The following is a 27,477-nucleotide window of genomic DNA, read 5'->3' on the forward strand; positions in this document are numbered from 1 at the left end:
TGCAGAGAGTGATGCATATACGCTCTGAAATACCCCGCTTTGCATTCACACAGTTACATAAATTCACAAGTGGAAGTAAGTTCATACACTGATTACTTGCTGCAACCTTCCTGAAACCTCCGCAGGGCAGTTAAGGGTTACATGAGCAACAACTTGCCATTAAATAGAAGCCAAATCAAAGAGCGTCTGGGAAGATGATATAGAAATATTCCCCAACAGCAGCACGTTAAGTGACCATTCACAGTTTGAGAGAAACAGTCCTCTGGGATTCTTGTAGCTGCAGTTTACACACCATTTTAGAACCTCATAAATTCAACGCTGCATGTAAGTATCACTGTCCCTTAAGCAGCGATAAAAGGAGGATGTGAAGATGGGGGAAAGCGCTGTAAGTCGTTTGGCTTGTCATTTCTGGGTTTTAAACAACCCTTCTCTCTTTGACCCCGTCCTTGTTGACATTTTCAGCAGTCCTCCACTGCGACACTCAGTCACACACGCTGACATTTCCGACAGTAAATTCAATTTGGTCCAGACAGGGAAATGAGAAGCTTTAAGGTTTGACCCTCCCAACTCTCAGCTGTAATTATCCTTTTAGAAATTGGGAAGCAGGGAAATTGTCAGGGGCAAAAGGGACCAAATATGCTTGACAACAGTAGAAGTACGCTCATATTTGCACATTTACGCACCCGGATTTACATGAGTGCATTTGTGCACAGACAAAATATCCTCTTACCCTCGCTACAGCAACCATAGCAAGCCATTTACAGAGAAGAGGAGTTAAAGAAACTCAATAACCTGTCATGTTCTTCTGCTCCTTCCCCTCGGCTGTAATGTGAGCCTTCTGGATGTAAGAGGATCAGGAAGGATTCAGTGGCCACTAACACCTAGAACACAGCCGGAAAACTGGAGCAGTGACTCGCCCAGAGGAGGACTGTGTTTCAGTGTGTGCTTTGGATGGCCTGTATGGAGAAACTGCACTCATCTGTCGTCAAGTGACTTTGGTGAAAGAATACTTGTGGGTTTACAATCTACATGTTGTTGGCTGTGGCACACAAGGTGTTCAAACGGATATGGACCAGCAAATGATCACATTAACAACTTTAACCGACTCAGGTCGTTACACTTAAATGAGCGGCCCCGTAAAAAGACGTGCAATGTATTTTACACACTGTACAACCGTATGCAGTAAAGAAAGATTTATGGTATCGACAAAACTCAAGACTGTGTCGTCATGCCTGCAGTGAACGTTTCAGTGAGATGTGCAAAAACTCCTTTGTGACCAGTTATTTTAATGCCCGTGTTTAAACTAAGCTCTGAATTTGTGGTTTGCCACAACGTGTTGCATGTTTACAAGATTACAAGACTTCAGTTTTAAAGGGTATTCATAAATATAGGATATTTTCATTAATTTACATATCTTACACATCTATACTGCATAGAATTACTTTTTTTTTTTTGCCATGACATGCCTACAGTCTAACATTTCAAGAAGGTTAAGAGGTGCTGATGGATTCCTGTAAAATCAAACCTTCACTTGTCGTGTAATACACTGAACAGTGACGCAGAGCAGGAATGCTTCTTGTAAAGGCCATTAAACTGAAGAATGCAAACAGGCATGTCAAAGGAAGTGAGCATTTGGATCTGATATATTGAAATCAGCTTATGTGGTCCTAAAGTTTAATATACGAGGAGTGTGAAGGTGACTGTTGGATGGGCACTTATTCGTTAAGTCAATATTAAGAAAGACATCTAGTCTAACAACTCCACCCCTACTTGAGTGAGTTTTAAAGGGTGTTCAAAAACTAAGGTATAACATATAACATAAAACATGGAGAATGAAGCATGATCACTGACATCAAAACCTGTCTTGCCCAAACACTCAACGTTTGTACGACCCTGATTCCTAAAACTGTAAATAAAAATAGAATGCAAAGAGTGCAAATCCTTTCTGACATGTATTCAATTGCATACAGTACAAAGACAAGATGTTTGATATTAATTATCTGTACCTTTGTCTATGAGTTACCGTGGTTGTTTGGGGAGGTCCCTTCCTGGTGGAGCAAAACGTGTGGCTGAGAATTCTTAAATCCTGGCGCCAACTCATTGGACCAAACCATGTGCTGCCATGTCATGGGGGGGATTTGGGTTTAGTTAGTTTTTGTAGTTGCCGTCCATTTTGGTTACCCCACTGTAATATGGTCAATTTGTTCAGTTAACACCTTGTTAAGTTATTATATTAAGTATAGTTATGTTATGTTGACCTCTTTTATAGGCCTAGTTGTTCATTTCTTGGTTTGTAATTTTTCCACACATTTTTTGGGGGGGTAAATAAAAACCCACAATTTTGTCAACAACTCCTGCTTGGTCCCTAATAATTTACAAAAAACAATATAATTATTTTATCTTTGTATTGTATTGAATTGAATATGTGTCGAAAATAATTTGCAAATCATTGCATTCTGTTTTTATTAACGTTTTACACAGCATCCTAACTATTTTAGAATCAAGTTTGTTTGTCCAAACCTCTTTATACAGCAGTGAGGGATTTCTGAAGTCCGTATAATTCCCTCCGCTGCTGCAGGACAAGGCCGCAGGTCTGTAAGCACAACTACAAAGAACTGTGGTTCTTTTATGAAGAGAGTAAATACATCCAGCTTCTAACCTACATCCCACGCACACTGGAACAAACTCTGATTGCAAACAGATGTTAGTACCCCTGAAATTAAAAATATATTTTTCAAAAAAGACAAAGATAAAAATGCACCAAGTGAAAAGGTCTGACATAAAATAAGGCCAAAGATATTAAACCACCGCCTCTCTAAATGTTTGAATATCCAGCAATTTCAAGTGACAGAGTGAAAGAGCAGTTTCAGTGAGATACTGAATTAAAACAAGCACTTTAAAACGCAAGTGCTATGTTCGAAAAAGAAAACTGGATTGAAGCAGTTTGCGTTGTTGATGCAATTTAGGACTAGAGAGGCCCAGCATGTCTCAAAGAATGTAGCTTTGAAGACAGGAAGAATGGAAAAAATCATCAACAAACATAAAAACCCAACAGCTACACAGTCATTAAAAAAGAAAAACTGTCTGACACTAAAGTAAAAATGACATTATCTGACACTAAAACAGTCCAAACCTTTGGTAATGCATAGTTCTTTCCTGAATGTCTTAGACTATCAACCATAAACTCCACCATCTGTCAGATAGCAGCGACTGCTGTTCCGATCCCGTCTAAAAAAATAAAGAGCAATGATAATAACCTAATGGCTCTTTTTTTCTTTTCATACAGTCTCCTTTTGCTTTTTGTTTCTGGTTTCGTACAGCATTAGCAGTTTTGGCTTGTTTGGTTTCTGAACCAAAGAGATTACTTAGAGCAGAGCAGTGAAGCAGCCCTCTCTCCTCTGTGGAGGTGGGCATGCAGCCTGACCCGTCCGTATCCAGTCTGCCACATCAAGGCAGAAATGGTTCATCCTCCTCTTCGTCCGCGCTGGGACCGGGGTCACTCAGGCACCTCATAAGCTTCTGCTGGTCTCTGCCTCCGTCTCCCTCGCCTGGCTTGTTAGGTCCACTCTGCCCTGAGGGAGGCTTCATCATCAGGCCTTGGTCCTCATCCTGCTGCTGGCCGGCCCGTCTTAACTCATCCATCATGTTGACAGAGTCTGGAGACTGAGGAGAGGCCAGGTCTACCTGGATGGTCGGCACATTGTCCGACGTCGGCTTTATGCTGTAGGCTTGTGGGTCTACAGGCAGGACAGAGGTACCATATCAGGCAATCAGCTTTAACATAACTTTGAAAAGGGATTGAATATTATTCCATGATGCCATCTGCGTGCATGAACATAAGATATACAAGGGGGAGAGGAATGCAATCAACAAATATTAAGATCAACAAAGGTACCAATGTACAATCACTGCACAAACTTTTGGGATATTTCACAACACAACAAAACTAATGCAAAATAAGACAAGATGATTTATAATGCAACACATGCTGGAAATAATTCAACTTTTATATACAAACTTACAACGAAAAACACAAGCTGAAGTTCCAATATATCATGCTTGACTGTAATCTATAAATAGTGGGGAGGTAACGGTGCAGAAAGTCACGGTTTGGCTCATATCCGCGTTCAGGAGTCACGTTATGTCCCATAACTCCAAACCAGGGGTCGCGTTAACCGGATATTCTTGGTCATTGACCGTTTTTTTACAACAATGACCGGAAAATCTCAAGGCCGTCAGTCATTTTGACCGGTTGCAATTACCACCCCTGGCCACATGGTGGCGGAGTGCACAACCAGTGGCTGCCGTTTTCACACTGCAGAGAAAAAGTCATTCATCTGCTTCATGTAGCGTTGTTGAGCCCTGGACACACTGGACACGTGGTGCCGCGGAAGTCCTGCGAGTGTACTCGCAGGCACTTGACTGTCCACACAGGCAGCGCATTTCTCCTGCGCTCTCCGCGCCGGTTAAACATCGACTCCACTCGTCTGTTCCCATCAGTACTCGTTTTTTCACTTCAGCAGGTCATTTTAAACATGGGTAAGTCCATATTTTAATCGTTTTTTATAGCGTAATAAGTTAATTACAATTTGTCATTGCATATCCATGTATTGAGCGTGTTGGATAAACACTGGCCATATTGTTATTGACCATTTTATTCATGTAGTTATGTCTGTAGGCTCGGTGACACAAAATTAAAATTGTAATGAAGTGATTATGGTATTGAAAAATGTGTTCAGTTATGCACTGTTGTGTTATTTTAAATTATAAACACGGTATTTTACTGCTCGCGTGAAAAATAGACCAGACGCCGAACTGAAACGCTGCCTCCGCGGGCGCTCCGCTCTGCTCAGCAGCCTGTGTGGACAGTCAGATAGGTTAACATGGGCGCCGATTGAAAACTGCCTCCGCTGCTGGGCGCTGCGCTTCGGTTCCGCGTCCGGTGTGTCCAGAATGGCATCTGTGTGTGGATGTCTGTTCATCTTTTCGTTCATGTCCTTATTAATGCACACTTTATAACTTGCTTGTTGGATTTATTAAAAACGAACGAATGAAAACTAAATATCTTTGTACATCTTAAAGGAAAATTAAAATGACCAGTAAAAATAGATTATGACCGGATTTTTATGACCCTGTCGGTCAAAATGACCGGCGACGAAAAAGTCTAGCGCGACGTCTGCTCAAAACAAAGGAATACATCACACATCTATTTCCAGACAGGTGCATAGGAGAGGGACGAGCAGAATAAAACTTGTAGAAAAGACTCACGTCCCACTGTCTACCTTGCAAACATACTGATTTTAATGCGACAACTTTTCGGTAACTAGACCTTCATCAGGCAAAAATGGTGAAAATATTTCTATTACTGTTCACCAAAGTCCAAGACAAAACAATGTTTTGTTTTGTCCGCAACTCAAATATATTCTGTTTACTGTCATAGAGAAGTAAAGAAACCAGCAATTCATTTGGGGATTTATTTAATAGTTGACAACTAATCGATCAATCGGTTAATCGTAGCAGCTCTAATCTACATACCACGTATTCTCTGTGTGGCTGCGTGCACTGAACCGTGACCCCTGACCGTGATCTTCCGTACACACAACGGTTACAGCCCTGGTAAACATCTAAAACAACTCATCTGAGTTTGGCTTCATCAATCACGTCATGAGATCCCCTAATTAGTGATGGATAATTAATGAATGTTAACAAGCAACATAATTGACACATGCATGTTAGGGTCACTGTTAGGTTATCACAACTCAAAATGAATCTTCTCTAAGCCCACCACCTACCTGGACAGTTTTTGTCCCCTTTCTGCTGCTGAGCAGGTTTGAAATCAGTATCTCTGCCTAAAATGAAACCACACACTGGTTTACATGCTGGCTGCCACATGCAAACATATTTCCATCATTGGGGAAATATCTGTTACTGCAGCTGTGAACGGTGCTTTCTGCTGTGTTTGTTTTGTGAAAGCTGCCCATGAGCCTCACAATATATAATGTCTCATCCCGGTGGGTCCCGTCAGTGACATGGTATATTTTCTCCTATTGTTTCACGTGGTACCTGTCAGTATGATGGTGGTAGCTATCGAGTGTTTGTGTTTGGCTGTGGCTAAGATGGATGTGTTTACCTGAGGCCAGTCTGGCTCTGCACATGGTGGGGGAGTCAGGGGGAGCAGGAGGCACCGTCAGGTAGTTATTCATGTCTTTTATCTGGGAAAACAGGCATATTGTTTGCTCATGAGATGATTGCGCCGTCAGCATGTAATCAAAATGTAGCAGTTACACAAAGCAACCTCCGTACAATGTATACAGGAAATACACATTCTGCCTCCTTTAATTGTTTGGGAAGCGCTGCAGCCGAACAACAACAGTTCAGTAATTCACCACTGATCAATATCTCGGAGAAACTTCATTTAAATAATGTGCTTTGGTAGTCAATGCAGAAATCCTCTTGAGTCTCCAGTTGCTTCTGGCACATTCAATTTACCCCAAAACAAGAGTCTACTTTCATTATGTAATTACAGGCTGATGAAATGAAAGTTTGTGGTAGGGCCACTCAGCCGTGCGAATAAATCAGCCCCTATTTGTGTTGGGAAAATGAATTTAGGCGACTGAAGGTGGAGTCTAATTAGAACACTAATCATAGTTTTTGCTGAATCATTTAACTGATGGTGGCCTGGTGTGAAACGAGAAGAGCTGCTCTTCATCCGTCTACTGTGTTTCTCCTGATTTTTCACCTGATTTTTACTTTGTTATACACCAGATCATATGACGGTCTCTGTTGCACAGTGACATCACAAAATGTCTTCTTTAGCACTGACTAATCAACAGAATGTGTATTGATCAACCCTGCTGTGACCTGGTGTCAATGACATTCAACAAAGCAGACAGCAGGATCTGACTGATTCTTGATTTAAGAGGTGTAGCCCTCGCTGAGGCCGATAATCGTACCTTCTTCTCCAGCTCGATCATCTTTTGTTTCTTTATAAGGAAGTCACCCAAGCCGTCCTCATATGGATCAGCCACCAGAGTGTGTCTGTTGTAGGAGCGCAGCTGAGAGAGAGAAGACACACAAAGCATCTCAGTTTAACTGTGCAATTTAATTATTAAGACAAAATATTAAAGCAAAAAAAAGAGGTTTTTGGCATGTTTTATTTCTGTTTATTTCAAAAGCCCTCTAAGAGTTAAGCCCATATTTATGTTTGGTAAGAATTTCTGTGTTGATATGACATCATATAAGTTCATATCATTATAGTTATGTTTATCTTTACTTTATTTATATGTTGGAATGCAGGCACAAGTTATTTACAACAGGTATGGTGCCATAAGGCAGTTTAGTGCTCATGACAAAAAGAGAGTGTGGACAAATTCATGCATAAAAAGACAACGTGAACTTTGTGTTGGTGATAAGTTGTTGACCGTGTTATGCGGTGTTGAAGTATAATAACAAGTGATATGTGAGAATATATAGAAATAGGACATGGAGTTTGCAGTGGACTGTCAGAGATGTAATTTTGGAAGGACTTGACACGCCATTTTGTTTTCTTTTTTGCACTCTCAATAAACCCCGTTCAGCATTTTCCCTGCCTCAGTTGGGTACTGTGGAGCTCCAGCAAAGGAATAGAAACACAAGTCAAAACTGAGACATCACACAAACTCAGTGGCCTCGGAACTGTGGTATGTTGCAACAGCCACTTCAAGACCTGCAGATGATAAAACAAGGTCTCTACAGCTAAAGACACGTTAGATTTAAGACTTTATAATGCCACTCTGAATGAAATTTAAGGGCAATTTTACAATAACCAAAATTGAAGAAAAAAAAAATCAATTCATGAGATTTAAAGATAAATTTGCTGAAATGTTTGTTGTAACATAAAACTTTTGTCTATGGTGGAGACGAGGGTAGAACAAACTGGGAAATACTTGGTATTTGGTGGCAAGTTTGGCAATTTTGTGTTTCTCACTCTGCATGTGGTATTCCACTGCCTTGTTTCCAATCATACCGAGTTTGGCATAAAGTACAGTGTGCCTTATATGCATTATATTTCACACCGTGAAATCTTGGTTAAATCGCAAATTTTCATTGAATTTGCACTTTCCCGTGTCGTCCTGGATACAGTAACAGCTAGCTAACAGACTGTTAGCTATGCTCTGCTCTGGACATCCTGGCCAGGAACAAAATATGAGTGCTGTTGATTCCACCATCCTGAACTGCATGACGTTAATGCAAAAAGCATTCAGCAAATCATTAAGCAAAAAAAAAAAAAAAAAAAAAAGACTTTACCAATTATTTTGAGATTTTAGAATTCGACGTCAGATAAAAATGATTTATGAAACCCTACATCCCATGCCTGAGTATTTTTAAGACTTTTAAAAGATTGATTTAAGACACTGATACAAATTAAGACCTTACTTTTAGACTAATGAATTCAATTCCTTGTAAGACTTTTTAAGGATCCACAGGAACCCTGATAAAAGCACATTTGTGGAGGCCATTTTGACCACAAGGGAACAATGCTCTTAGCCTGTGCAAATCAATGAAAATTGCTTTGCTGTGTCCCTAAAAATCAAAGTCAGTATCAGTCAGTGTATGAGGAGCTACTGATTTAATTCTAACTCCAGCAATCAATACACTACAGCCTAATATGCCAGAGGTACCACTGGTGTCAGTGCAAATCAATACAAGTAGTGACATGCTCTGAACTCCCAGTAATACAAGACAATACATCTTTAGCTGACACAAATAAGATATGTCTTATTGTTCATATAGCAGTGTTACCCTCATTCGTGTCCTCTGAAGGTTACTCCTGAGGATTTTCCTGATCTCCTCCTCTCGGCCTTTAGGCAGCTGGGGCAGCGCTCTCTCTGCAGGTTTGGCAGGAGGAGGCTTCTTAGGCTGGATGTTCCTGAAAAAGTGGGGGAAAAATCTATGACTACATGTAATACAGACACATACACACATCATGTGTGCTTTTGTAAAAACACATGACAGTCAACGACGTGATAATGATGAAACCACTGAAATCAGAATTTCCTTAAAAATGTCCTTCTAGTATCGACTGATCAGATGACTGACAGCGAGTGTCGAACAGTGTGAGCTGTCAGTAACAGCTCGTGTAATTGAGCAGCCAGTGTTTTTAGAACAGACACCAGGAAAATAATCTATCAGCTCAACAGTAGCTCTTACTGTAACAGATACTCAGTATCAGCAAAGTAAGTGGCTTGTTATCTGTAAAGTGATGCTATTACTGTTGTATCTGGCACTGCTGAATTAATTTCGCAGACAGGTTTGACCTTGTCCACTCTTGGTTTAAGAGCGGTCGAGTGGGGAAGAAAATATAATTTCTACTAAGATCAAACTGGTGAGCAAAGTAATTGTGACCTCTGAGGATCCCAACCAGTGTATCCAACTGTCTCCAGCTTTTATTTACATAAAACATTTAGCAAAGATGGACTCACACTGGGAATTAACACTGACCAAGGCTTAATTTAACAATTTATCACTGACTACTTCATCCTGCCGATGTGAAATTAATGAGGCTGAGGCTGATGCAGCTGCGTACAGTGGGTGTTTTTAGAGGTTACAGCATACGGGCACCCTGGGTAATGAAAACTACAAACTCCTCGCCACTTGCAACATGACAGATGAGGTGATGATGACAATGCTGTTAATGTAATAGCAGCTACAAAACAGCTCACAACTGTGACCCATCAGTGCTCCTGTAGTGTTGTGCTCTCTTAAAAACAGACTTTCAGTCGATATAACTATAGAAATGAAACAAAATTTAAGGAGTTATCAAAGCAATACACATTAAACATGAAATGACAGACTGCAGAGTGCAGTGTAGGTCATGTAAAACAACGTGTGAAAATAGAACTGTTACTTCCTGTTCCATTCAAGGCTGTGACAGGAACTACTGCAGTTACTGTAATTCTGTTTATATCATGTTGGCATGTTTATTATTATGCGTCCAAGTTAACTCAAATACATGAGAATTGCATTATGAATTATCAATTAATTTAGCAATAAAAGTATTTTTAAATCATTTAAATTGCCCTCACTTGGTATTTTGATAATTATAATGTATCAAATGACATTGTGAGAGGGGTTGCTCATAGTGATGAACTTACAGAGAGTTACAACACAAATCTGCAGCTCTTGTCGGCTGTATGGAGTTGTATTGCTAGATACGGCCCACTGTTAAGCTTTCCGGATGCAGCTGCACTGTTCTGGTTCACTCTCACTTCTCTCACAGTGTTATTTTTGCTCTTAAAACCAACTGCACTCCCTGCTCAGCACCAAACAGCAGACAGACACAGTTAGCTGCTAGCCGGTGAACACAGAGCAGCATTTAGCAGCTAAAGAGCCAGGAATTTCCCTCAGGAGTTGGTAGAGACCAAATATACAGCTAGAAGAGAGTTAATACTGGACAAAAACACAACTCCAAGTGAGTGATAATGTTGCTTTTTAACAGCTAGATATGTACATCAGAAACTATTTGCTAACAAGTTCACAGTATCAACTTAAAAGCTGACAGGTTATGTCAGTGTTGTGTTGACATTGTTCCCCCCTAAGTGGCCATAAAAGTCAGTTATTGCAGGATTAAGGACTTTAGTCTGGATGTTTTGGTATCCTGTGTGTGGTAACTCACTGCATGGAAACTGTGGAAGGCACAGCAGAAGGCAGCTTCACTCCCCCTCCGCTCTCCACAAGCTCAATGGCCTGTTTCATCTCCATCTTGTGGTAGAAGGCGATGAGCTGTGGCTCCTTGGAGCGCTCGCCTGCAATCAGGCACTTCTTCACATACTTCTTGTTGAAGCGGTTCAGTCTGGGGGAAGGAAATGAGTTACAAATGAATACAGAGAACAAGGGAAAAGGACAGGTATGTGAGCGAGAACAGGTCAGAGACAGATGTGAGAGGTTTGACACATGGTGCATAGTAGAGGGAGAAAAGACATTACATGTGGGAATCGATCACTGACAGCAGTAGTTCCACATTTAGAGTGGAAATCAATGTAGAGCTAATGTGTATTCTCTCAAAGGATAAACCAATTAAATTATAACAGAAAACAATCCATGACCATTTTGACAAATAATAAAGGGAAACTTTCACTCACTGTTTTACTCAGTCAACAATTTAATGATTTATGTGTAAAAATATTACTTTGCATTTTCTGTGATGATGACAACAAAAGTTTAATGTCAGGTAAATATAAAATCCATACTTGTCCTTCCAGTGGTGGTGTCCGTAGTGTCCACAAATGTCCTCAATTCCAGTGAGTAGGTGGTCCAGGAACTGGGGATAAAAAGAGGCAGAAAATTGTCTTTTAAAAAGGAGACGAACAAAAACAAACCAATGCCATTTAGAGCTCTTTAATTATTGAAAGACTGATTTCCTCCTTGTTTTCCTTTTCTTAAATGTCCGTATGTAGAGTAGACCACTTAAAGGCAAACTGTGAAATGTGTTTTTGGTGTATAAACTGTCATTTATGACAAACAAAGTTAATTAACTGTATTTAGGTACACACTAGCACAAAAGACGTTACTCAGCTGCATCTTGTCCGTTTCGCTTCACCAGTTACCAATCCTCACAATAAAAACACCCTGCAAGGTAAGACTGCCAACATCATTATCAACAACAGCAGGAGATAAGCTTTAAAATGGAAGTCGGGGGAGAAAACCAGCAACCAGGTGACTAAACGGACAGCGTTCATTAGCTGTGGCAGCACGCCTGCTCAGAGAACCACAGAAATGTACAGATGCATTTGTTGTTCAGACTGCAGCCGGCCACAGGTCGCCCTGCTGCTCTGACTAAGCCTGCAGATGACAGGCTGACAGGCAGCGTTGCTATGGGAACACGTCATTAAGCAGAGCCACAGAATTTACTTCTGCTTTGTCACAAGAGACTGATTTATGTAAAGGCTGCCCAGCACTGCTGGGGCGGGGGTGAAAAAGTCATTTTAAAAAGTGGCAACTGTATGAAAAGTTTTTATAGGCTGTCAGGTCTAAAAGATTAATGGTGAGACAATACAGCAGTATATTATGAAGCATTCTCCTCTGGTTATGTTGAGAGTGGGTCATAAAAGTATTCTTCTTTTCCTACCAACACTTTAACTCCTCTCACCAGTTTACTCTGTTAGCTTAATATGTTTTGTCATTTGGACATGGTAATGGTACAGGTATACATGCAGCTGTGTGTGTCACACTTTTTAGCCATTACTAACTTCTACTATCCCACAAACTACTGGACCCATCAGCCTAATATTTTATGTGCACATGCTGACTGTATGCTTAGAAGCACTAGTGATTGAGGAGATTCACAATGGTTGAAAACCTGTTTCATTGACAGTTTTATACCATCACTGACTGCTGACCCCTCACCCCTCTGAAAGCAAATTCACATAGGAACAGGCATTACCAGCAATCAACCGGGCTAAAAAACAAGCTTTACACTGTCTGTTGCAGACCACTTTTTTGCCTTTGTTGTTGCTCAAAAATCGACATCCACAAAAAATAAAAAAAATGGTCTCATTTTAAACTGGAGCATCTGCAGATGAATTCCATACCTGCTATGTTATGATACACTAAAGTTAAGCACAATACAAGATAATCAAATCCCTGTTTATGTTATCTTCCCCGCCATTTTGACTGTAAGGGTGCCGTGAGGGACAACTGAGTGAGCTTCAACTTCTTTCTTTAGGAAGAGGTTAATTGGACATTGTTTGCGAGGTTTGTTTCCATATAGCCTGTCTAACTCTGGTCACACCTTGATAATGTAACCTACATATTGTCTCACCCTCATTCCACTGCTGTTATGCACACACGCTGGACAAACAGCCAGCTCTGCATTCCCTGTTCCCCACTGACATGACCCCAGACACACCTGACAGAGATCTACACTCAACTTAGTGCACTTTTTTAGTTTAAAATTAAATTTAAAAATTTTTAAAATTAGTTTAAAAATTAAATATTCTACTCAGGTGCACAAATATTATGATCCATACATGATTGTTACACAAGGTTACCAGTGTCATTGTGAGCAACATTTTGTAGTCGCTAGGCATTCTGGGTTGTGATTTAATCCCCACCACAGTTATAAATACACCAAGTTAAATCACTAAAAGTGATCCACAGCATCTCCGTAACAGATGGACAGGTATGTCACCTGGCCACTTGCCAGAATAAACACATAAATACATTCACAGCCTCCATACCGGAGGACAAGGTAGCACTCTTTTAGATTTAACACTACATCCTGGCCCAGTGTGACTGTTTTGCCAGTCAGCTCTGTTAACACTAATCACTGGTGTTATACAGTGGAGGAGACATTAGCACAGACTGTTCTTTTAGCCTCGAGCACTGGCAACTTAGTGGAAAGCCCCAGAGGAGGCTGTGTGTGTGTGTCTGAGCTGTATTAATAGCTGTAAAACACTCAGGGATTGTGGAGCATGGTGGTCAGTCACAGATGTTTGAGTACCAAAAACTGTGTGTTCAAGCTATATTTAACTAGATGGTAAAATTGTTGCAGTTATGAAAGGGGGAAACAAAGCTGTCATGTTCTCATTCACTACGCTGTGCAAGTATACTGCTATAACATGAAGTACCACCATACAGCCAGCAGGTGGAAGCAGCCGTCTACATTTGAAAACGAACTTAATGGCCTCTGATTCTTGCTACTGAAGAAGGTCGTGACATTTTACATAACTACAACTAAAAGGAAGGTGTAACACCATCAGAAAATCCATCCCCTATCAACATTCAAATATTTGCTGTGTATTTTTCGATTTCAAAATGTTATATAATGGTAGTATTATTATTCGTTATGTTTGTACTTCTGCAAAATAGAAGGCATGGCAGGAAGTGACTACATTGATGTGGCTTAACAATGAGGCTCTGTGAAAGAGGAAGCTGATGAAATTATAAGTATTTTCTATGTGTATCACATTAATTTATACAGAAGATGTCATGTGGTTCAAAACATTTCATTTCATTTCGAAGGCTCTGAATTATTAATATGTATAAACCATCAAGACATCATTCTGATCATGAAGGCTGAAGGGAGAGGTCTTACCTGGGTGTGGATTTCCTCATTAATCGACCGCTTGGCCTCCTGTTTCTTCTTCACTGCCAGCAGCTCCACCAGGGGTTTGATGGTCATGCCCTGCAAAAGGGATGAGAGGAACAAAACATAATCCATTATTCACCTCCTGACCTTAGCTAAAGGCGGAAGTAGGCTCTTATCACCAACTCTGTGTAAGAGTGAAATGAGACAGTTGCATGTGGATTTTCAAGTGCTTTAAAGCCTGTATCCTAAATGTTTTATAATCTTTGTGTGTGGCTTACAGATAACTTCAAACTGAGCGACAACGCTTGAGTTTTAATTCACTGAAGTCAAGCAGAAGCTAAGTAGTATCACACTTCACTAGCTGGCACATTTCCCAAGTTCTGCAACGGCTTATTAACAAACCCAGCAGGTCTTCACACAGCTTTTCACAACAAACCGTTTGTTGTTACTGTAAATCTCTCAACACTTAAGAGGGTGACAACATGTGGAAAGTTACAGATTTCAGCATTAAAGATCTTTAATAAACCTGCAAATCCACATCCAAGCGAAATCCTTCTTATTATCAACAACTCAAAACATTACGTTGTGCCTCCACTGTTCCCTGGACAGACTTCTTTTAAGTATACAAGCAGGTGAGATGTAAGACACAAAGAGATGTTTCTTGCAAGCGTCAGAGAAATCCAGAACTGAACCTACAATGCTCTGTGGAGATTTATCTATTTTCAGTTACAGTAAAACCAAGTGTTATCTTCAAAGCAGCAACTCGTTCGCATGGGGGTTTGACGATTCTATTCTCAAGAGAAATGTGGCTGCAAACACAACTGGTAAGTGAATGCATCACCAGTTTGAATTGTGTGTACTCATTGTGTTTGTTCCTGTGTATACAGTTGTAAAGCAGGAATTGAAGTGCTTCTAAACACTCATCCCACGTTAATAAGCAAACAACTCAGATGTTAAAGCTGAAACAGTCTTTTCCTCTTTTTCTGGCACCAGAAATTTTTCTTTTATTCTCAACAGTTGAAAGTATGTTTCAAACCTAACCCCACTGCTGTTTTACTAGAAGAACACTGTACTCATGTGTAATGACAAGGTGTATTTCTGGTCAGCTATGCACTGCCACAACAGAGTGTTGCCAGGAATGTAAAATCAAACTGTGATGTTTGGGTACTATTTAATTATAACCAGTCCTGTGTGTGTGCGTGTGTGTATCAGCCTCTCTGTACCTGAAACCCTGAGCATATCATTCTGCTCCTTAAAGAGATTAAGCCAGCCATCTGGTTAACTTAGCAGACCCAAGTGGATGACAGAAGATTCCTGCTCTTTCATAATATCCAGTCCTGCTTCCCCGCATGTATGCCAAGGAATCTACACTCATATCACCTCGTGCTTATTTCTATTCAAACGCGCAGATCACACATAAAGATAGTCACTGACAACATTAATTCATGCCTTCACCCTAAACAAGAGGGGAGTTAATATTTCATTATTATTTATCCAGAATGTTTGAGTCCCATTTGAGACCACTCAGTGTAATATGTACAAAATTCTATGGTTCACCCATAGAATCATTCATTAAGTGCTGCAGGAACAAGTCCTAAATACCAGAAGTGAGATAGCAGTTTTGCCCTTCCAGTTAACTTATCTCAAAGTCAACAGATTTTTTAAATGGGCTTTTGGCTGGATGCCTGCAATAACAAGTGGGGTTAACACAAGCTTGAGGGACTTTAAGGTTCCATGACATAAAATACGTCAGTAAATACCTCAGCTCTTAAATTCTGAAGCCTTTACTTGTTTTAAAAAAGGTGGTTGCTAACAAATGGCTAAATGGCTTCTGGTGATTCCACTTATGTTTTAAAAATAATAAAAAAGTATTTATTTGTGATTACTATCTTGCTGAACAAACATGTATATATCATAAACAAAATCCAATGGAAAATTTCCCATCTGTTTTTTGCCGAGGAAACCAGGGCAAACTTAACTGCCAGGTCGGCCTATTAAAACAAAGGTAATTCCCAGGGCTGCCCTGTAATAGTCAACCAAACGTTAGTCGACCAGAAAGGTCATTACTCTGCAAGATTTCATTGGTCACTTAGTAGCAGGGGGAAAAAAACAAAAAAAACAACAACGTGAAACTCTATTTGGAGCTGCACTGTGTCAAAAAAACAACAAAACCTATATGACTGGACCATGTGGGAATTTAATTTGAAAGGACAGACACAGGAAGAGGCCACGCTCAGCAGTCAAACAGGAGTCACAAACCAATCACAGCCGACAGACATATTTCCCTTCCTCAGTAAATATTCAGTCTGATAAATATGGAAAAGTTGATCATGTTAGTGCAGGGCTACCCAGAGCTTTACATCTGTCCCATGGACGATAGGCCTACACACTTATAAACAGCGCCTGGGAGAAGATCAGCTCTGCACTCTTGATTTCAGGTAAACAGGTACCGTGCTTGATAAGGTTGCTTAGCAATCTCAGACGCAATCTGCCGCCGTACAAAAATGTCACAAAAGTAGCGGCCAGTGCCTGACCTCATGTTTTCCAGGCGGTTAAAGACACAGCAATTTTACACTCCCTGATTTCCAGGGCTGGTACCTGCGGTTATTCCACAGGCTAGTTAATAACATGTCGGGCAGGAAATTCAAAGTGTGGGATCATTTTGGGAAGGTGAAGGATGAACCCAAGGTGATATGTAAACTCATCTTCACTGGTCAACTACAAACATGACGTATCATCTGAAACATGTTAGTAGCTACATGCCCATTAGCCACTTAGCACAATCATTACTGCTTTGCCGACAGCGTCATTAACAGGCGGCTCGCTCAGTGTGTGACGTGCACTTGTAGATAAAATATAGGCCTATATTAATGAAGGTTCATTAGTACGGTTTTGTATTTCTCTGTAATGTAGCACAGTGTTAACAATGTTACTGATACTATTCTTTATCACAACTTCAACTCAAACCATTGTATTGTCCCCCCAAAATATAATTTTAAAACTTAAATAATACCATAAACACGTGGGCAACTTTTCGACTAATGGCCCTAAATGATGACTATTGGTCGACTAGGAAAGTTATTAGTCAAGGGCAGCCCTGGTAATTCCTGCAGCAGTCATATTCTGTACCTCTGTTTTATTGTGGGGGAAATGTTGTCTCTTAGAAAAGACCAGAGACCTGTTTTCAGTTGGATGAACAATGAATCCTCATCTCTCTATGCTTGTGAAGATGTTTGGTCCTCATAAATAGAGAAATATGAAATTATTTTCTCCTCTACGGCTGGATAATGAATGAAGCATTTTTAAATAAATGGTCTGAATACTTACAATAGTTATATTGACAATACATCAGAAGTAAGCCAGATATTAAAACACTGTTTCTTCCATCAACTATTATCAAGAAAATCTGACAATATATCATGCTGAAGATTCTTACTTCATATTTCCTGGACTAGCTCTCTATAAAAATACACACTCAATCTCACTCTTACTCACAGAGTCATGCTTTTAAATAGCTCCATATTGCAGGTGAAAGGAGCATCTACCCTCTCCCTCCTGGTTTGCATCTGTCTCAGCATCAGACTGCCAGAGCTGAATCCAGCAGCATCAATAAAACATGTTTCTGATCTCGCCTCTGAGGGGAGAGAACACGTCTTCAGGGTTTTATTTTAGCTGCTTCCATTCTGGGTCCGATTCACATCCAAGAATCATCCTACACTTTCACTGGGAGGCTAGTTTATCCGACACCGCAGGGCTGAGGCAGTTTATGGTGCTGTGTTTGTTATGTTAAGGTTCATTCTGTGAGAAGATTCAGTCGGAGTGTGTCTCTACATAAAACATATTTTGTATTCCTTCGGCATATGTTTCACATTTGATGCATGAATTATTTCACCTGCCAGTCCGTCTGTCTGGCAGCGTACTTCAAAGTAGATGTTGAAATTACATTTTCTTGACCGAGCTAGAGTGGTTTACTTCAAGACCAAGACAGTCTGACCACTTGATGTGACATCAAATAGGCAAACCAGTGTTCCTTCATGTCCAATTCCCAACAAACATTTAACTGAATGGTTGCAAATAAAATGTTTGTTCTGAGGCAGACTGGTGTCGTTTGTGTACCTTGTGTTTGTTTGTCTGTGTGAACTCAAACGGCGATGATTGTGAAAACTCAATTTAGACTTAACAGGCAAATATGCATCACAAAAAAGGAGATTTTTAAAAACCAATATAGTCGGTGATGAAAGACGCAATGAAATGGGTGACATACAAAAGGCATGAATAGGGGCGTCGGTGGCTTAGAGGTAGAGCAGGCGCCCCATATACAAGGCTGTTGCCGCAGCAGCCCGGGTTCGACTCCAGCCTGTGGCCCTTTGCTGCATGTCACTCCCTCTCTCTCTCCCCCTTTCACACTCTGTCCTATCGATTAAAGGCAAAAATGGCCCAAAAAATATATTTAAAAAAACAAAAGGCATGAATAAAACCCACAGTCTCAAACATGGAACAGTGAAAGAGTCAAAACGCAGAAATCTCTTCACATGTGTGCTCTGATTGTGGTCATGAAAACATCCCATAATAAGGTTAAGACTTGAGGCAGGCTGAAAACAGTAAGCCAGGCTGAACGACACATTTTCTTCTTCAAACAGGAAATACTAGGTACTCGTACCTGAACAAAGACAGTGAAGAAGATCACAGTGATGATGGCAGTGAGGAAGATCTCTCTCATGGCAAAGTGTTCCTTGTTCAGCAGGAAGCCAAGGGAGAAAGCGATGGCACCTCGCAGGCCACCGTAGGCAACAATAAACTGGTCCTTGGTGGTCAGCTTGACGATGCGGAACTTGTTGATCACGAAGGTCAGACCAACCACACCTGGGGAGGACAATTTAATGTGAAAGCAGGTTTGGGGTTTGTGACTGTGTATGCATGTTACAGACTGAGATCTTACAGTGTCCTTTCTGACATTTTAAGATGCCAGTGCTTGCCATTATGATAAGACCATAACAAAAAAGTATACCTAAGTCAAAATAACACAATTTTTGTGTGCTGTTCACACAGTCGTTGCTTTGATTCATTTTCACATAACTAATAAAACCAACTTGCAAAGACTTGACACTTGATGTAGCCAGTCCATCACCGTGAAAATCCTATCTGCTTTTCTCCCCCAAAAGCATGCTTGGTAACGCATTGTCCCTTTTTTCCAAACAATCTGCACTTGTGGATATGGTGTTATTATAGTGGAAAACCCATCTCCAGCAAAGTCTGCTATTTGAATTTGGAATAAATGAAAACCAACTGCAGCCTGGAAGACTAAAAACACTAAAGCATTCTTTGGAAAGTAGGTCACAGTACTGCAAAATATGTCATTTGCAGTAAACAACCAACAAAGAAGTGCCTGTTATGAGGACCAGGAGATATAAAGTTTCCAGCGTCCCTGCTGCCATATACATGTTAACAATAGATACTTAACTGTTGTCAGTATATTGCTTATTTGCACTGCAGAACCTCCAACTCAACCACTCTGTAAACTGTGGGTGCTTTCACACCTGCCCTGTTTGGTTTGGTTCAGTTGAACTCTAGTTTGTTTGCCTCCTAAGTGTGGTTCATTTGGGCAGGTGTGAACATATCAGTCACACTCAGGTGCACGCCAAAACAACCGGACAGACGTTCTTGAGGACGTGGTCTTGGTCCAGTTACTACCGAACTTTGAGGTGAGAATGTATTCCGACCACAGAACTGCAGTACAGCCCTGTAAGGGACACTAAAGACACTGTGGGCAACCTATAACCTGCAAAACCGTTGCAATGATCCTTTAACTGACAGGAACTGACAAAGAACTGCTGAGTTGTTTTCCATCACAAGATCTTGTCTCATGTGATGCAACTTAGATATGCATGACTATTGACTGCAACAACTCAATCACAGACAACATATTAGGGTTTGGAACGTCTATTCAAAGCCTTAACAGCTCCTCACACTAAGAATGTCAAATAAAAAAGTCAGGATGCACGAATGAATGTACCTCATCGTTCTTTCACTTTCAATCTCTCTCTCTCCAGCAATGTAAATTACTCTAGTATGACAAATCATCAACAGAAGGACTTGTGACAGACTGATGTCAACACGAAATCCTTTGCGGCGCTTCCTCTCACACACTGACAACTTCACGATGGAACCTGATGGTGAAATTCAGTCCTGTCAGTGTTTCCAGTTCCCTTTCTGAAAAGGTCTTTCACACAAAGACAGCCTTTTTGTGTAACTTGCAACTTACTTCAAAGACTACCAGAATACACTTATCTACTTAGAAAATAAATTGTCAGCAAGTTTACTTGTGCGCTTTTTGGTTTGCAATTAAGCCCCGTTACTGAAGAATCTGTTAAATAATGCACAAAATAAATAAAACACTTAATGGAGAATTCTGTGTAAGTGTAAATGTGCCATATAGAGATTTATCAGAACCACATTATCAAAAACATCTTGCGTGACTCAACCCCAAAAACGGACAACATAACAAAGCAGCAACACTTTCTCTGTTCTAGGTCAACCGTTTCCCCTTCATACGGTATTGCTACACATTCCAGCATGGCACTATTGCGTGCATTTAAAGAAGCTGTGAGAATCACTGCAGCAGAGCTGACCTATGACCCGTGCCACCAGACACAGAATGACAGTGACGGTGACGAAGGTCCAGTTCCAGGCGTGAGGTCCGTCCACCGTGGCCACGCCCAGAAAGATGAAGATCAGTGTCTCGCTGACGCTGCTCCACATTTTCAGAAAGTACTTGATGGTGGTGTGGGACTTGTGGGATATGTTGGCCTCTACATAGGGTCGCATCACCGCTCCGCATGCTATTAACCTGGAAGGAGCAGAGACAAAAGTGTGCTCAGAGGAGATATGTATATATTTTTGGATGTAATCAAAATGAAACACTGTTTAACATATCATTAAAATGAAGCTAAGTAATCTACAAATGTTAAGAGCAATGCCACCTTAGAAGAAGTGGTAGCTTTACTTGCATTATCAGCAACCGTGATGACAGAGTTTTCCACTGAAGGAGAGTTGTATACCCGGCCTGAGTTCCACACTGACTTTGGAAACATGTGACGCCAAGATGTCTACCTCCCCGTCTGGTGACCACTTCTCTATTCCATTCTGGTGTCATGCAATGTTTCTATGTTAAAAATGTAGAGGCCAGAAATGACCATAACTCATATCCCATTAGCCGCAGCAGCTGCTCAACATTCACCCACCTCTCCTCCTCCATGTCAATACTGGTTTGGTTTTCAGGGCTTTAGGGAAATGATGAAAGGAATTCAGACCAGTAAGCTGTTTTACTTCTTCATAAACACCTCCACAAATCTAGTTTTTGATGTGAGGTGCAAGAAGACAGCCACAGGCTTTGGAAGAAATTGTCCTTGAAGCTACGTGTTCTCCGGCCATGACTCAGAGGGGACACTCAGTATATCATCACCTCCTGTCTGCAACATCAATAACTCTGAGCACCATATACAGAAAATGTACTGAAACTACTGGAAGAGCTTATGAGAAATGGTGCCTCAGGGGATGTTGAGAAGCCAATAAATTAAGGCTGGGTTTAGGTGACGTTGGATCAGTTTAATTCATTACATCACTGGTTATAGCGAACGTAAAAAGCTTCGATTTACAGCTGAGTTACTGTCGCAGGGGAAAGACTGAAATAGATTTTCCCTGCAGTTTCAAGGTTCTATGTAGAGTATGACATCTCATCACTGAGGAAGGATCCACATATTAAAAACATGTGATACAAGAGGGACGTCCCTGAAACAGCTGGAGTATTTCACAGATACCAGAGAGCACACGGGACACACTTGATCCTAAATTTGTAAATGCAGATCCTATGGAGTAGTAAAAGTCTATATGCCTATAAATGTATGCCTATAAAAGAAACCAATTAGGGTTTATCCTCAAAATTCAGGTTGTTTTTGGTGAAATTTAGTAAAAGCAGAAAATGATTAACCATACATTCACACCCCAAAAGGAAAATAATACTATGAACTAAATAAAGCCGTGGCAAAGTGACATTTCACTTGTACAGAAATAACACATTTAAGTCTATTTATATAACCATCACCCAAACTTACGCCATGATGCCAGAGAGGTGGAACATCTCAGCTGACAGGTAGGCCATGTAGCTGTACACAAAGACAAAAAGTGGCTCTATGACACGTGTGTGGGAGGTGAAGCGTGACGTGAAGGCGGCCAGGATCCCATAGATGGCTCCCACTAGGACGCCACCCAACGCAACCACCAGGAAGGAGATGACTCCCAGGAAACAGTCCATCACTGTCACCGTGCCAGCACCTGCAAACTCCTCAAACAGGTGGTATAACACCTAGGAGAGGAGGAGTAAATGGTTATGAATAGGTAACAATAGAAACAAAGCAACAGGGTGTTGTTAGGATGACTAGTCTGTTTCATAAACCTTCACTTTGAGGATGTATTGATTCTGTGACTGTGAACAAAAGAGGAGTATAGAATAAAGATGTCACAATGAATGTGCTTTTAAAATAGATTTGGCTACACGCAGAAAAAAGACAGGATAAATGTCAGAGCAGACCACAAATCCACAACTAAAGGTAAATCATGACAGACTGGTGATTTGAAAAACTGTTAAGCCAGCAGACATGTTGTCAGGTTCTGTCTTAGTTCTTACCTTACATGCTTCTGGATATGTAAAGACTGAGTACATCCTTTAACTGTTCTGCAAGGAGCAGTTAAAGGATGTACAATTGTGCCAAATGGATAAAAAGATACTTCTGCACTGTACCAAGCCTTTGCTAAGTATCTCACTATGGGGATCTACACACTCCGAGAATGCCAGAGAGGCTAATCATGCAGATCAACTGCCAACCGCTCCGAGGCTGATGTGCTCTGCTTTGACTCTCACAAGACCATGTACTCAAAACTGCCTGTGCCAATGATGGCATGGTGCCGTCCGGCTTGTTCAACTGTGCGCTGGAGCCAAACTTGTAGCTGAACATATGACCTGGAGACAGTGGGCAGATGTCCTGGTGATGGAGCAGATTTATGGAAACATTTAGCACAGTTTTTACTTCAAGTGTTGTGACAGATGATGTCAAAAAAACTGGCTGGTGAAACTGAAGTTGATGCATGAGATAGCTATGGTGCTAGCATTGTCAGTAACTTGATACTGTAGGTGGTGCTGTTTGTGTACAGGCCAACTGCTGTGCTGTGAGCTGAGGATTATTATGTGCTGAACGACTTGCAAGTGGATCACTTGCTGTGTGTCGATAGCTTAAGTCCAACTATAAGGTTTAAAAAAATATTCACTTAATACACAACCTGATCTGACGATAACACCCAGTGACTGAGTTTTTAGCTGCTTCACAAACTGCTGAGCTTAACACCAAATTTCTAATTTGTGTCAATGGGAAGCCTTCTGGGTGGCAAGTTTTACAAATGACTTGATGATGGTCTACATAAGGAGACTACGCTGTTTCTTTCTGGACATCAGAGTTTCACCTGCCACCCAATTACAGCTCTGATAATGATATATACATTTGTGAAGGCTACAATCAAAGGTTTATACCTAAGCATACCATATGCATTCTTGACTGAGAACTAGGGATGCCACTCAAGTTTTATGCCTCCAATTTCGATTATTATTATTTAATATTGAGTATCACCCAATACAGAGTCCTGATCCAATACTTCTTTCTCCCTAGACAGTAGAGCTGCGCAGTGCAAACTTCAAGTACATTAAAGTTATTAAAAATCAATCCAGTGAATATGCTTGGCAACTGAAAAGCTCTGCCATGCATTAATAAAAAGAGGCTGCATCCAAGCTGTTCCTTAATCTTATTATTAAAAAAAAAATATATACTAAATTAAAAAATCCTTTCTGTAATCATTTTGGCTTTGTTGCTGTCTGAAGGGGAATTTATCTCTCCCTTTAATTCCCCAGTGAGAGAGTATTCTCCAGTGTTTGTTGCTTCCATGCAGTCTTTGCCTGTGTTACCTGAATGAACTGTATTCCACTGAGTGTTTATTTTTGATGTCTGTACTTTTTTTTTTTTTACACAAATTACATCAATTAATTGCTCTTATTGGTTTTTTGCTCATGGGGCTTTTGTTACACTTGCAGTAGCACGATGAGCGCCTGTGGTGAAACACTGTGTACCATAGATAAAAAACAAGCAAAACGCAAAATACTCTCTCAAAACATGTGCACATGACTTAGGTAAATAACTTAAATAAACAGTCTCAGAACGGGGAATATTTGCCTCCCTTTCATGTCTATTCAGCATGAGCAAAGTATAAAACATTTGCTTGCAGTGGAAAGTCAAATTTGCATCTTCATATTGTGTGGTTTTCAACTTTGGTGAACACCGACTGGCGAAGTCACAGCCTTAACCAATGGTGAAGCAGTACCTGTCCAAGACAAACTGATTTTTGTTGTGTCTAACCAGCCAATACCATATGATACTGACCATGAAAATCACAAACTGCCCTAAATAAGAGATGCGGCCTGACTGGCAGTAAGTTGGGAGACAGGGATGGAAAATAAGAACACTGTAACATCATATTTTGCTGTATTAGCTAGCAAGCTAGCTTTCCATCATATCAGGCACTACCCACATTCAGCACGAATATCGCCACAACAAGCAATAGTCACTCACTTGCCTGCATGCGCTCATGTGTGACCATGCCCTCATACTGTATTTTGCTGTTGTTTATGGTGTGTGAGTGGAGAGACAGATGGACAATCGAGATCTTTTAGATCAGATTGGGATATCCCTACTAAGACGTGCTTCTAATCTACCAGTCTACCACATATTTCCTGTCCTGGTAACTCACCACAGTGACAGCATCATTGAGCAGTGATTCACCAAACACCAGGATGTGCAACAGTTCATTGATGTGTATCTCCTCGAACACAGCTAGCACAGCGACAGGATCCACAGCTGAGATGATAGAGCCAAACAGCAGACAGGGCAGCAGGTCTATCTGGTGGAGATTGGATGGATTGGCCGGCTGGATCTGACACACAGCATACAGCAGACCACCGATGAAGAAGGCGTTCCACAAGGTCCCCACAACAGCAAACATCAGGATGGTACCGAGGTTCTCCATGAAGGGACGGATGGGCAGGAAGTAGCCGGCATCCAGGATGATTGGTGGCAGCAGGCAGAGGAAGAACAATCTGGAGTCCAGCACGGGGGGTACCTGTTCTCCAGCTAGTTTGATGAGCCCGCCGACCAGCAGACCCACCGTAATCAATAGGCAGCTCTCTGGCACGATACCAGACAGACGTGGAATCAGGTGGAACCCTGGGATAATGGAATGAAAAAAAGATAAGATGCAATGTCATGGAGAGAGAGAACAAGAATGAGGGAGAACAAGAATGAGGGAGCGATTTATCTGGAAATCAATTAAGGGACTCATTGCTTTAGGTCTCAACGGTATCTGTGAGCCTCTGTGTGTTTGTTTGTGTTTGTGTGTGTCTCTGAGTGATGAGTGAGTTAGGAGTATCTGGAATTGTTCCCATTGGTTTTCATTTTACAAAAAGCAACACTGCAAAGGCAAACTGAATACTGTCAACTCTATAAGAACAATCAGCTGTGACATACCACACTTCAGTGTTTACAGGCACCACCCTGGTGCCAAATTTAACTTTTGCAGAGTTCTTAAGAAATTTCAGCATAAACCAGTATTTTGTGTTTGTAGGAAACGCAGAGGGAAAAACTTCTGATTTTGCAAAGGCTATGCAGACATGTCAGAGCTCGCCTGCCCTTAAGTGCTCACTAGAACTATGACCTGTCTGTAACACAAACCAGCCACAGATATTCTCAGCCTGTGTTTAACACCTGAATAAAATGGTATCTCTGGCCTTTGAGCTGAAGGCTGGGTAAACAACATAAAGAGTGTATTGTATCGTGTGAAGGTACTGGTATGACATATAGCCAACACAATGGCCTTGTGAATTCTTAAAGGAAAACATGGAAATAATATGCAAAACATTTACTGTAGACAGATCTCACGACATGTTCAGCAAGTCAAGGCTGCCGTGATACCACATTTAGGAGGTGAGTTTTATAAAAAGAAAATGCTCCCAGTCAAACAAAAATACAGTCCTTCAGCTTCCATTTGTCTTCTCTTTTACATACTAATCCAATTCTGGAGGAGTTCCACATAATTGGAATAACCTTATGCAATTATCTACTATTACTCAAGGCTGCATTGCTCACACGTCACAGCACAAGCGGCTCTGCAGGGATCTCCGAGAGATTGTTAATGTTAATGCCTTTACAAGCAGTGAGACTTACCGCCTAACTACAGACAAAAGCTGCTTGACTTTAAAAGGCTGCCTTTTTGACTTGAAAAAGGCTGGCACGACATGGGTAACTTAGTTAATATGGGTCTAAAAATACCATCACTCCTGAGCTGATGAGAAGTTTGACATAAATCTCTAAACACAGACAAGGCTACATATACACACACAGTGAGGTGACGGAAAAACTGCAGCCTGCATAACTACTTAGCAAAAGAAGGTGAAGATTTCACAGAGACCGCAGCATGCATCCCATAGTGAGAAGTCTTTCCTCTGCTATATTTACAGTACACTACAGCAGCACACGGACATGTCATCTTCCAGCTGGCACGGTACCCGCTGACGAAATGCTGCATTAACATTCACACACAAACACACAAAGAAATATGAACCACATAAGGCTACATGCTCACACACAGGCTAAACAATCTTCTAGGGGTAGATAAAGAATGGCATATCAGACATTATCATGATGAAACTTAATCTGCCAGCACTGCAAATAATATTGCCACTACAATAAACTTTGAATTTGACTTTTAATTTTTAATGTGTGAGTTACGTGCAACACAATCTCTGGCGGTACACGCTCACATGTTAGAAATGGCACCTGCTTTCAATGCCTCAAAAGGATTCAATGCCCTTGTGAATGGTACAATGAGAGCTGTATTTTGCAGTCAGTGTGCGAGTGTTTTTTATGAGAGGCAGATGCAGAGGGCCTGACATGCTAATTGAGACATGTCAACAAGTTGTTCCTCATATCCACCCTGAGCTGCAGCTATTCTTTTGAAATATGTGGTCCACCCACCCCTATAATCTCACTTTTAAATGGATGAATAGAATTTTAGCCCATGTTGCTTTGTGAAGCTTGGATCAAAGCACCCACAGCAGCACACACGTTAAATTATCAAAAAGCAGCACGGCTACAAAGTCAGCTCTTCAAGACAAGAGTGGACGGTGCAGTGACAGCAGCACCATCTGCCACAGTAGCCACAGGGTGTGTTCCCTCCTGAGCCAATAGGGGTGGGGCAGGCAGGTGAACAGCTCGGGCCTGCTCCAGTTTGCTTACGTCTGCAGACTGAGGATAGTA

The 27,477-nt window shown here is 41.0% G+C and overlaps 1 protein-coding gene across 2 annotated transcripts in view; it reads right to left on the reverse strand.

Annotated features, from left to right (window-relative positions):
* Nucleotides 1–1,362: 1,362 nt before the first annotated feature.
* Nucleotides 1,363–27,477, reverse strand: part of slc9a1a (solute carrier family 9 member A1a) — a 36,127-nt gene continuing 10,012 nt past the window's right edge. Inside the window, exons 2-13 of one of the 2 annotated variants that reach the window (XM_033640441.2) lie at nucleotides 24,917–25,389; nucleotides 22,180–22,430; nucleotides 20,698–20,915; nucleotides 18,729–18,931; nucleotides 14,075–14,164; nucleotides 11,229–11,299; nucleotides 10,655–10,831; nucleotides 8,782–8,908; nucleotides 6,954–7,055; nucleotides 6,131–6,212; nucleotides 5,793–5,849; nucleotides 1,374–3,737 (exon numbers count right to left, since the gene is read on the reverse strand). In XM_033640441.2, coding sequence (XP_033496332.1) covers nucleotides 3,448–3,737; nucleotides 5,793–5,849; nucleotides 6,131–6,212; nucleotides 6,954–7,055; nucleotides 8,782–8,908; nucleotides 10,655–10,831; nucleotides 11,229–11,299; nucleotides 14,075–14,164; nucleotides 18,729–18,931; nucleotides 20,698–20,915; nucleotides 22,180–22,430; nucleotides 24,917–25,389 — 2,141 coding nt within the window. In that variant the 3' untranslated portion in view covers nucleotides 1,374–3,447. Of the gene's footprint in view, nucleotides 3,738–5,792; nucleotides 5,850–6,130; nucleotides 6,213–6,953; nucleotides 7,056–8,781; nucleotides 8,909–10,654; nucleotides 10,832–11,228; nucleotides 11,300–14,074; nucleotides 14,165–18,728; nucleotides 18,932–20,697; nucleotides 20,916–22,179; nucleotides 22,431–24,916; nucleotides 25,390–27,477 lie in introns of both variants that reach the window. The other variant, XM_033640442.2, reaches the window with a different exon arrangement.

This window comes from Epinephelus lanceolatus, chromosome 10, assembly GCF_041903045.1.
Source record: "Epinephelus lanceolatus isolate andai-2023 chromosome 10, ASM4190304v1, whole genome shotgun sequence".
NCBI classification, from domain to species: Eukaryota; Metazoa; Chordata; class Actinopteri; order Perciformes; family Serranidae; genus Epinephelus; species Epinephelus lanceolatus.